The sequence below is a fragment of the Populus trichocarpa genome, chromosome 1 (genome assembly GCF_000002775.5).
Source record: "Populus trichocarpa isolate Nisqually-1 chromosome 1, P.trichocarpa_v4.1, whole genome shotgun sequence".
NCBI lineage: Eukaryota > Viridiplantae > Streptophyta > Magnoliopsida > Malpighiales > Salicaceae > Populus > Populus trichocarpa.
The window spans coordinates 21,539,179-21,551,610 of record NC_037285.2 but is presented as its reverse complement, the minus strand read 5'-3'; the positions used below and the strand labels follow the sequence as shown (position 1 = coordinate 21,551,610).

Here is a 12,432-nt window from a genome sequence, read left to right as displayed (position 1 = left end):
TTTTGATGTTGAATCCATCAAGTTTGGACGAGATTTAATCGAGTTAACTATATTTCGAGCTAACTTGATCGAGTCAACTACACATGTCAAGACTAATGTCAAAACTGACTCAACTTGAAATTTAACTCATTATAATAGATTTTCCGAGTTAACTCACCTAACGGGCCGAATGTGTAACAAGATGAAAATTACTAATCTCCAATTTATGTAAAGGGATAAGAACTGGGCGGCCCAGTGGTTTATGGAAGCCCAAGAACCCTCTCATTTTAAGTGGACCGGGTCCAACCGAAGAATCAATAAGTTTATGAATTCAATAATTTTAAAAGAAAAATTAAAACGGAAGCAAAACGGTGCATCGGTTACCGGAGAGAAGTGCAGAGTATATCGTAACTCATCATCTCCGTTTCTTTCATTTCGATCTCATAGCCCAATAACCAGAAAGAAGGGAGGGGGAGAGATGGGGGTGCGTGGCAAGTTGGGATTGGTTTGCATTTTAGGAGTATTGATCTGTAGCTGCAATTTTTTCATGGTTAGCGAAGCCGTATGGTTGAATCTACCGGCATCCGGTACTAAGTGCGTGTCCGAGGAAATCCACAACAACGTTGTCGTTTTGGCTGATTATGTTGTCGTTTCCGATAACCATTCCCACATCCCTTCCATCTCTGTCAAGGTTACCAGTTTTTTTTATAATTTTTTTTATTAGCAAGTAATTTCTACACTTTTTAATTAATTACATTGTGATTTGTACCTCTTTCATTAATCTTTTTTTATTAGAATCAGTTTTAAGCAATTATTTCACATGCTCTTGTTTCCAATTTGCAAGATTTATTATACGAGCAGCAGTGGTTTTTACCCGTCCATGGCTGGGTCCCGTTTTGATGCGGGTAGGGGAAATATTGCTCCGGGGAACCCATGATAACATAGTTATTAGACCCGGTCTAAGAACCGGGTTATTAGATTGCCGGTCAATGTGGGGTTTATCCCCAAAAGATGTTTTTTTAAGCAATTTTTTTCAAGAAAAAAATTAAAACAACAATAAATTTTTTTAAAAAAAATCTTTAAAGTTGACTAGTAGGTGGTTATTAAAAGATAGATATAGAAGAGGAAAAAAAATTATTTGGCTGAAAAATAAATTTATCTCGGGTGTAGTTTTGGAGTGAATTTTTATATTTTTAAAATAGAAAATATAGAAAGACATGTCTTTGCTATTTGTATGGTGGTTTCCGTCTCTTCTATTCAAGATAGTAACCAAACGTTAACCATCGAGTTGTGCTACCTAATCCTTTAGTAAGTTTGCTATATAATTTTATTTTTTACTTTTACATGAAATTGGAATCCGTGAATAATTCTGGGGTCTTGTGCTTATGCAAGAGATGATTTGGTCTTGGAGAGTCTTGAATTGCATGATTCAAACTCTTTGGAAGAGTTCTTAGTCTTTCGAACTTGAATGACTAAATATCCATTTTTCTTTTGTTAATTTGCTCGAAGTGTTATTATCCTCAACTGTTTGTTTCTTCTGTAGGTGACATCACCATATGGGAACAACCTTCACCATAAGGAGAATGTGACTCATGGGCAATTCGCTTTCACAACTCATGAGGCTGGCAATTACCTGGCTTGTTTTTGGGTGGATGGCCACACTCAAGGGAGCGGAGATGTGAGTGTTAACATTGACTGGAAAACTGGAATTGCTGCTAAGGATTGGGATTCAGTTGCCAGAAAAGAGAAGATAGAGGTAAGCTTGCTAAAGATACCCTCTTTCCTTGGCCATCAAATTCTGAAAACTGCTTGTAGTCTAGTAATGAATTTATCTGAGCCAAAAGCTTCCGCAGCTTTTATTTATGCACTCTTCTTTATCTTTATTTCAATATCATATATTGGAAGTTTTGTATTGTCGACAAGATGGAGATGGAGAACCGGTGTTTATATGATCCTTTACCTTTCTAAAAACTACTTGGAAAAAAGCAAGACATTGAGGAAATTGTTAGTTGAAGACCCTAGGACTAGAACTTTGTGTGTGCGCGCGCGCGCGCGTGTTAGATTGATTTTTTTCATGAATGTTGAATATATGTGAAAGCTTGTTAATCCATAATGAAGAAGTTTCCAATAAGCTTATAGTGCATTTACCTGGAGATACAAACATAATCTGTGTGTCTGTGTAGTTTCCCTCCTCGATTGCTTGACATCATGATGTATAACTTTATTTTAATTTGTCATCCTGTAGGGCGTTGAACTTGAGCTGCGGAAACTTGAAGGAGCAGTGGAGGCCATCCATGAGAATCTACTCTATCTCAAATCCAGGTTTATTCTTCTCTACATTCCAAACGCTTTCTACATTCTTGCAATTTCCCTCCTTCATTCAACCTAAAAGTTTTTTTTCCATCTTATTGGGTGATACTGACAGGGAAGAAGAGTTGAGGTCTGTGAGTGAAGTAACAAATACCAGAGTAGCATTATTTGGTATCATGTCTTTGGGTGTCTGCATTGCGGTTTCGGCATTGCAAGTGTGGCACTTGAAACGATACTTCCAGAAGAAGAAGCTCATTTAGATATTGGTAATCAAAGTTTTGTTTCTTGCTGAAAGAAATTTTGCTACTCTTTTCTTTTCCCTGCACGTAGAAGAGGCAATTATAATACCATGAATAGAGCAAGGTTTACTTTCTTCTCGCCGTTAATTTTAATTTTTTATTTTGGAACGTTTAAGTTGGATGTTTGTTATAATTTTATTTTTAACTGATAGAGACTAATGCTTTCGGGCTTCTTTCTTGACATTTGCCATTTACATCCGACTAAGGTGTGTTTAATACATAGTTATCAAACTCCTTGCCAACTTGAAGCTCTCTTTTAAAACCTTTATCGTTAAATAGGGTTAAGAATTTATGTTTTATAAAGGAAAATGGTAGTGATTCCAAAGTCACGTGTAGAAGTTTTGTCTAATTTAAATTTATTAAAAAAAAATTAATGAGCTCAATTTTTCACTTTGTACCCATTAGCATTTCATTGTAGATAAAATTATTATTTTACATTTAGAAGAAAAACTCAATTAACTTATGATGTGCACCTCTTGATCATGTGGTTAAGCAACCCCTAGCGAAGTACATAAAAACTTGAAAAGCTGAAAATTAGATTTGATAGAACTTTAATCTAGAGGTAACCATGTATCCAAAAACCAAATGTATTTGAAAAAGACTTGGATTCATAAATAACTTTGTATCTAAAAATTTTAAGTATGCAAATGACGCTGCGAATCAATTAATATTTGATAAGTTAGTGTATGATTTTTATCCATATAAAAAAAAGATTATTTTACCACAAACAAAAAAAAGAAAAACTTACGATTATTCTTCAACTTGTTACCCAAATTTGTAGCTCAAAAAATAATATAATATAGTCTTCTCTAACTAACTCTAATGAACTTCTTTTAGGTTACAAGCTAAATGGTCTAAACTAGTAATCAATTAACATAAGTTCAATAATAAAATAAATCTCTAAATAATGTATAATGAGCTAGAACAAACTTAAATTAAAAATAATTATTCAATATCAAATAAATAAATAAAATAGAATAATAAAAACAAAGTTTTCATGCTAAAATTCCTCCATGTAGCTCAAATTTCTAATTTTTATACTTTTTTAGTAGATTTCAGTCATGACTTCAAACACGTTGTTCTCTTGTAATCTGACATACTTGACAAGGTTTATCTAGTAACTCCGAACCTCTAAAGTAATATGTTCCCAAACTCCATATAACCTGAAAATTTACCACAATATAGTTCCATGTGTCTAGTATCTCCTTGTAAAATTTCAGCTCGATTCGATGTATGATTTGAGAGATATATCTGATCTCGCAAAACTGGTTAACAAACATTTTAAGGTCAAATTCGGACCTGACTTGATTCGTATTAACTTGACCTTAAGGGTAAAAAAATCTTTTCAATGAGATCCATTAGTCATTATTGTTTTTAATAGGAACAAGTTTTTTTGCATTTTTAATGAACACAATGATTTAAATACCCTTAAAAGTTAAAAAAAAAATTAAAACCGGAGAGGTCTTTATCGTCTTTGATGCTCAGTAAAAGAACCATATTGCCCTTAAAAGTAAAAATAATAGAACATATGTTTGGGGGCACTTAGGTCTTTTTAACACGATTATTTTGTGATTATGTATTAGGATAGGGAGTTATTGAGTCTATGACCATGTATAAAAATATTTTTTTAAAAAGTGGTTGATGCGTGCACGCACTAGCAAGTGAAAAAAACTTAAGTGTTTGGGTGATGCGCACGGCTCCTCTCGATGGTTAAATGTCGTTGCCACCAATGACGTTAGAAGTCGCAAGTCGTCCTCTTAATGGTGATAGGGTGCGTGTTCATAAGGGATATTCGATTAACCTTTTTTCTTTTCCTCTCTTTTCTTTTCATACCTAGAAATTCACGCTAGCTCTTTTAAAAATTAATTGTTCTCTAGTTTGTGTTACAATCAATTTTGGTTCTTATTTTTTTATTGCTATTTATTTTGCTTTTAATGCTTTCTAAACTTTATTTGTTTTTCAATTTCGTCATTGGACATTTTATTTCATTTAATTTTTATATTCAATATGGTCATTGCTATTTTTTTTGTTTTTATCATTTTCTTGATTTATTTATTTCTTAATTTAATCCTTCATAATTTTATTTTTTATCCAATTATGGTCATTATTCTTTTGTTTGTTGTTTCTTTATCATTTTCTTAATTTATTTTAATTTTCATTATAGTCTCTTATTATTTTCTTTCATTTAGTTTTCATGTCAGATTTTGTTCTCATTATTTTGATTGCTATTTGTTTTGTTTTTTTTTAATTCTAAAAGATTAGGGATTTTTCTTAGTATTTTTTAGTGTTTGCCTTTTATAGGGTGATCTCAATCTTATGAACCGAGTCACTAATTTTGAGAATTAGTTGGGTTGACTCAGTTTTTTTTTTTACATTTCTTTTTATTTTCTTCAATCTTTTCTTCTACATTTCTTTATGTGGGGGTTGAGCCGAGTCACGGGTTAGTCAAGTTAACTCTGGTTTGCTCAATTTTTTTAATGTTCTTTTCTAATGATTTAAGTTTGTTCTTTTTATTTGTCCTTTTTTTAAAAAAAAAATATTTGTTTAGCGTGATCTCATATCACGGGTAGTAGGTTGTTGAGTGAACCTAGGTTGAGTTTTGTTTTTTTCTTCTATGTTTATTTTTTTATATTTTTTCAATTTTATCCTTTGACGTTATTGAGCCTTGAACTTTATTACTTTCTTTTCTTTTTTTGTAGGGTTTTCCTAATTTGTTATGTTGGGTCAAGTTAGTCAAGCTAACTTTAGCTTGACTCGAGTTATCACCATCTAGATTTATTTTCTCATGTTAAGAAAAACTTTACTTTGCTCACGGCATAGCGTGAACGTCTATCTAGTTTTATATATATAAAGTTTATCAAAAGAGAGAGGATTAAAGCCTGTTTTCGGAGTAAACTTTATAAACTTTATATATATAAAACTAGATAGACGTTCACGCTATGCCGTGAGCAAAGTAAAGTTTTTCTTAACATGAGAAAATATATATATATATTACTTTATGGATTTCTCCCACTAAGTAAACAATTAGAGTCATTCAATTATATTCCTTTTCAAAAAAAAAAAAAAAAACAAACCCTACTACTAAAGGAGAGGGAGAGTGGGTTGTTGAGGAAGCCTATGTTGAGTTGAGTGTTTTTTTTTTTGTCATATTTGTTTTTTTAATTATCCTATGACATAAGATTTTGACATAAAGTTATTGAATCTTGAATATTTTTACTTTTTTTTTTGTGAGGTTTTCCCGATCTGTTATACGGGGTCAAAGATTTGTCAAATTAACCCAGCTTGACTCGGTTTATTATCATCTCGACCTTTTTTTCTCATGTTATGAAAAACTTTACTATGCTCACGTCATAATGTGAACCACCTATTTAGTTTTACTTGGAATAAGTTTTATTTAGTTTTATCTGATTAAGTAGTTTACTCCGAAATAATGCTTTATTCCTCCCTCCTGTGATAAACTTTTTTTTATATATATTTAGTGATTAATTAAGACGCATAAAGAAAATTACTCTACAAATTATTTCCACAAAGTAAAAAATTAGAGTCACTCAATCGTATCCCCTTCCAATAAAAAACCTACTAATAGCTTGAAAAACAATTATTACTGTTTACTTGGATAAAACCATAATTATTAAACTTGATTTTCATTTGGCAAGTTGATCTGGTAATTTATCAACACAAAATTTAACTCGGGCTATTCTTTTTTTGAACCAGAGTAGAAGTAAATCAATCAAATTTGAATAACTTATTTGATAAACTCAGCTAAGACAACTTTAAAGAATTTGATTTTAAATTGGTAGCATTACTTTTGATCAACTCATGACTTCATTCACCCGGCTAAACTAATAAATTTACCTGAAAAAACTTGAGAAACTTGGAACATGGGCATTTGATTTACTATGAATATAAATAGTTAAACAGACCTCAGTTTTTTATTTATTATTATAAAATCTAAAAATAATATATTAATTTGATTCACTATTTATACAAGTAGCTAAACTGATCTCATTTTTTTTATTTGTTTTAGTAATGGCACTTGGAAAAGGTAAAATTAAAAAAGAGATGATGATATTGAAAACAAGGCGGCAGACAAGAAAACATATACATAGAACAGTTATAAACGATTCTTTCATTTGAATAGTGTGCGAATCAAAGGCCACCATTTTGCTTAGAAATTTTGTCGGTAATTTACTGGTAAATGACTTGTGCAGTGGGTTTCAATCACATTTTCTACAAGCAATTTTGAACCTTAAAATTCGTGTTTCATCTTGACTAGCTTTCAACAATTCAGCTGTGCTCTGCAAGCATGCCGGATTTTTCAGTTGGAACACAGACAATAGAGCTCTAATTAACCATGGAATGCAAAATCAACGTGCTTACTTCGAAGAAAAAAGTTATGAAATACAACAATTTGTCAATAATCAAGTTAAAAATTGGAGAATTTGTGAATCAAATAGTTGAAGAATGATTAAAGTTTTGAGTAGTGAACCGAAGGGACAGTGTGGATCTAATCAGCAGCATAAAAAAGGGAGTGACTCGACCAAGAGTCTTTATTCTATTTGAACAATTTTATGATTCATGCGTTGAAACCTGCAAATCTCGTCGAAGAAATCGTCTGCACTGCTATGGCTGCTCCTCATCCGAAGAATCCTTATTGCCATTGACTTCATAACCTTTCCATACTTCAAGAGCGACTCGAGGGTGCTTATCTTCTGCTCTGCGTTTAATGGCGATCTGACTGTTATCACCACCTCCTCCAGACAAGGAATCACAAACCCAGACTGCACCTGCAAAGCAAAAAAGTGTAGAGCTCTGTTAATGTGTGCAATCTTGAAGTTTCACTACAGTATTAAAGCAAAGGTATAGATTTGTCAATTCATTGTGGGTTTTCTAACGCACATTTTTCAGGCTGTTCTTTTGACAGAGAGCAGCGAACATGGCTCCATGGATATCGAATTTTTGCAGCTTAGGATGGCTATTAAAAAAATCAACGAGGTCAATCTCCGGAAAGGGTTGCAGGTTATCAAAGTCCCCGGTAAATTCAACCTTCATGTATAGATGCTTCACCTCGCTTGCCAAATGAAGCATTTTACTTATTGCATTCCAACACCATTGGACTCCCCTGATAGACAGGAACTCCAGAGCCGCCAGTTTTCCAAAATCTACCATGTATACTCTCCCTGCAACAAATTACAAGGGGGGGAAAACCAATTACACCGTATCAAAACCAATCATCAGGTGGTTTCTACTGGCAAAAAGGGCAATATAAAATTAGAGGTGTAGATAGCATTTCAAACTTGTTGCACAAATAACTGAATTGAAAATCAAAATATTACCAGCATTATTTGAAATTGAAAGATTCCTCAAGCGAGTGGTCTCACGAACACTGATCCAACTACAACCTTGAACCTCAAGGAATTCGATTTTAGGGGAGGTCAAGGTAAGTGAATAATTACCCCCACCATAAAAATCCAGCTTACATTGCTCCAAATTCAGCAACTCAAGCGAAACTGATCTAACCCCTTCACACCCAAGTAGCAACAAGTTTTTCAAAATCGGACATGCCTGAAGGGCAGCAGTTAAAGCGGGATCTTCCAATCTAGCACCAACAATTTCAAGGCTTTGAAGTTTTGGAAAGGCATCCCACTTGGGAGATTTTACCATCAGGACGCCCCAAAGCTTTAAAGACTCCAAATTCTTTGCAGCGCTAATGCAATCCAGTTTCGATGGGCTCTCGATGCAGCTCTGGTATTCAGCGAGATTGTCCAATCTAAGCTCAAGATGTTTGAGCGATGAGCTCACAAGCAGTAGCCACGAGGCTAGGCCTGTGCTCGAAAATGGGCTGTACACGACAAGCTCTTCTAATTTAACAATCGATGATATCATCTTGCATACAATGGTATCCGGATGGTCACTGCCATCGTGGTTATCAAAAGAGTTCCTGGGGAAGAAGAGGCTTTTGATAAAAGGCAAAGACTCTTTCCATCGCTTCGAGACACAATTACAGATGGCCACATCCTTGGCATTGTTCATGTGCGAGAAAATGCATTGAACAATCGCATCGGGGAGAGATTCCATCCTGTGAGGACATCAATCAAACATGTTTTAGTCAAACAATAATATTACATGCAGAATCTAAATTTCAAAACTTTCTTTTCAAAGCTTAATACTTAATAAGATAATTATTTACTACTTTCAATTTGATAATTAAGAGATAAAGAACATCCCCTTTTAATTTCTCTTGAGTTCTTCGCTAATTCATAAATTAAAAATGAATTCTCAACAAAGATTAAAAGTGGGCTGCTCCTAAATTGTAAAAAAAAAAAAAATCCTTAATTTGGTTTAAAAAAATCTCCCATTTAGCACATTTGCTTGTAAGTTCCCAAATTAAATGAATTTAAGAGAAGAACAAGAAACAAAGAGAGAATCCAAAAGGCAGCATAAAAATTTCAAGAACCCAGATGGGAATCAACATTTTTAAGATGAACCCAGGTGAAATTTTGAATTTTTTAAAGAATTTCAGACAATTCTACAAATAAATTCGCATACAAAATATACCCAGAAACAAATTGCTTACTTTGAATGACGGGATTTGAAAGAGAAGAAGATACTGCCTATAGACGAGAGAGAGAGAGCTGAAAGAGCTTTTTTTTTCCTTTGTTGATACTTGATAGAGCAGGGAGAGAGAGAGGGAGAGGGAGGGAGGGAGAGGGAGAGGTATTTCCAAAAAAAAAAGAAAAAAGAAGATGTATGTCTACTTTCTTATTAGAGCGCGCTTATACATGGAAGGAAGGAAGGTTGTTGCCATTTGAGGGTTTTTCAAATTTTGAAAAGCTGAAAGTGGGTGCTGCCGCCGCCTTGCTCTTGCTCCTGCTCTTTTCCTTCTTTTCTGTACATTATTTTAAATTAATCATCACATATTTATAATCTCAGTGTTAGAGTTTGATTAGTATTGTAATAGTAGTTTTTAAATGTGTTTATTATTTGAAGATATATTAAAATAATATTTTTTTATTTTTAATTTTAACATATTAAAAATATCTAAAAACACTAAAAAACTTAATTTAAATAAAAAATTAATAAATTTATAAATTTAATAAAATCATCTGAATACATTATAATTATATTAATATTAATATGAAAGGTTTATTTTTTTTAAAAAAAATATGTAAATAAAATCTAGGGCTGATACATGAATTTACAATATGATATCCTATAAAAAAAACAAAGTACGTATAAGACGAGTGCTGTCACAACTCACAAGTGTAGGATCCGCCACGTACTTAATAATAAATTAGGTGAAATTTTTCAAAAATTTGAATTTTTTGACCGTTATGGCTACCTCAGCTGCTACACATACCACATGACTAGTCCAAATCTTGAAATTTTGACTTTAACGTATTTAGTGTATTCACTCATTTAAGACTTCTATTAATTACAACAAACCACAAATAATATACGCTGGACTTTAACATAAGTAGGCATAAAATATAAGAATAGGTGAATTAGATAACTTGTTGATATGAGATCGTTATTTATCAACCCGTGACTCGGTTTAAATTCAGTTTGATTTTTTAAAAATATCAATGACATCATTTTAGTTTTTTTTAAAAAATCATGAAATAATATTGTTTTAGATTAACCGGAATTAACCCGCCCGCTCAACCCATGACTTAATTCTTGGACTCTATTGAATTTAATAACTTTGTATATAAGTTGGCTTTTCTTGAATCAAACACTCAACATGACAATAATTATTTATTCTTTTGATTAAGATTGATGGTTTTAATGTGGTTTTAATGTGATCAATGCATTAATAAAGTCATAATTATGGTTTTTTCTTAGGTAATGTTCGATATTGTAGTAGCGGTTGTTTTTCAAAATATTTTTTGTTTAGAAATATATTAAGATAATATTTTTTTTATTTTTTAAAATTTATTTTTGATATCAGTACGTGATTCAAAAATACCTAAAAAAATAAATTCAAACCAAGAAAAAATCATTTTTTTTTTGCAAAAGCACAGCATAGCCTCGTACCCAAACAAGGTCTTACATGATTAGAAGCTTCCATATGATTGTAGTAAAATTTGATTTTCTCAAACTAAATTACATAAAAAAAATGGCTATGAGCTTTATAATTTTCTAGTGCTGAACTTTCTATCTTTTTTTTATTGTCAATTTTTTCTTCATGTTGTATTTTTATAATAGTACTAACCATGTTGTTGAGCTACTTATCTTGACATGAAATCATAAGGTAACTTAATGTTTCATTAAAGAAATCCTTTAACATATCTAATTATGAAAAAAATAGACATTACTTTCTATTATCCACCATGTTTTTGCCATAACTGCTCAAAGGTCTCAAGTTGTAAATGAGTTCATTTATCTCTAATATAAAGATATGTTTGGGTGAATTCAAATAATTCATGTGTATGCTTATAATAAGTTGATATAACTAGAATATGATCATTTGATTCATAGTTGAAGTCAATCTCATCAATATCTTGCTCATCTTCAATTATTACATGATGCATTATAATGCATGCATTCAAAATATCATCAGTATTTCTTAATGCCAACAACATGTTGGTTCATGAATTATGACAAACAGTGCTTGGAGCACACCAAAAGCTCGCTTTATATCTTTACTTGCAGACTCTTAAGTTGTAGCAAAGAAAATTTTCTTATTTTCTTTTATTTAATTTCCTATCATATAGTTATGACCATTTAATGAATGTTTAACACATGGACCACGTTCTTTTGCTAATTCAAAAAATAAAATGAGATTGTTCTAGAATGCTAATGTCATTGCGAGATCCTATTAACCTAAAAAAACATGTAACAATCTCAATTATTTTTCCAGATAAAAAAACACATGTTATATATATATATATATATATATATATATATATATATATATATATATATGCAATAATTTCAATCTTTAAGAATTCAATATAAAACTCAACATACATAAATATTAAAGAACATTTTGTTCAAGTAACTACAACAATAAACTATGAGCATTTATGTTTACATGCTAAAACAAAATAATATTACAACTCAAAATGTAAATATTATGCCTAGTTTATATGAACAAAAGATATAAAACATTAGCCTTCCAATATCAATTCCGAATTGATATTTCTAATCATTACTTAGAACATGATTCAATTAGAATATGCCGATATCAGTGATTATTATTGATATCATTAGCCTTCCATTTATGGGAACGACTAATTAAGTTCAATTAATGTCGATATCAATGATTATCATTGATATTATTAGTCTTTTATTTTTCAGGAACGACTAATCAAGTTTAGTTAATGTTGATATCAATAACTATAATTGATATCATTAGTTTTCTAATTTCAGGAATAACTAATCAAGTTCAGTTAATGACAACATCAATACTATCATTGATATCATTAATTTTTCAATTTTGAGAATAACTAATCAAGTTAAGAATTTCTTAATTCTTTTATTTATTTATCCACCAAATCATTTACTTTGTAATTCCATTTAACAAGATGTAAAGAATTACATTAATAGTTTTGACAGTGTATTAATTAACTATAATAGGAGTTAGACACCTACTTGCAACATGTGATATCCCAACTCCTGCTTTGAACTATAGTCTGTTCACAGTAGTATTCTCTGCCACCACAATATAATTTTATCTTCATTAATTTTTTTTTTCTAAAATCTTTAAACCTCTACACAAAGTTTTCTAAGTAACACCCTTCAATTATTTTTTATGTGTGTATATAAATTCAATTTTCATTCTTTTTTTTCATAATTTAATATCAACTAAACATAATTTAAATTCAAACCACATTTCCTA

General features: G+C 31.3%; 2 protein-coding genes across 2 annotated transcripts; one reads left to right on the top strand and one right to left on the bottom strand.

Moving 5' to 3' along the window:
* The first annotated feature begins 313 nt into the window (after positions 1-313).
* On the top strand, positions 314-2,771 carry LOC7473007 (transmembrane emp24 domain-containing protein p24delta3). Its single transcript, XM_002298137.4, has 4 exons — positions 314-670; positions 1,523-1,735; positions 2,225-2,301; positions 2,405-2,771. The coding sequence occupies exons 1-4, from the start codon at positions 458-460 to the stop codon at positions 2,547-2,549; spliced, it is 648 nt and encodes a 215-aa protein (XP_002298173.3). The 5' UTR covers positions 314-457; the 3' UTR covers positions 2,550-2,771.
* A 4,177-nt stretch (positions 2,772-6,948) lies between these two features.
* Positions 6,949-9,477, bottom strand: LOC7486677 (F-box protein At1g10780). Its single transcript, XM_002299633.4, has 4 exons — positions 9,166-9,477; positions 7,925-8,667; positions 7,488-7,768; positions 6,949-7,375 (listed from the first exon to the last, which is right to left on the bottom strand). The coding sequence occupies exons 2-4, from the start codon at positions 8,664-8,666 to the stop codon at positions 7,139-7,141; spliced, it is 1,260 nt and encodes a 419-aa protein (XP_002299669.2). The 5' UTR covers position 8,667; positions 9,166-9,477; the 3' UTR covers positions 6,949-7,138.
* Positions 9,478-12,432: the final 2,955 nt, after the last annotated feature.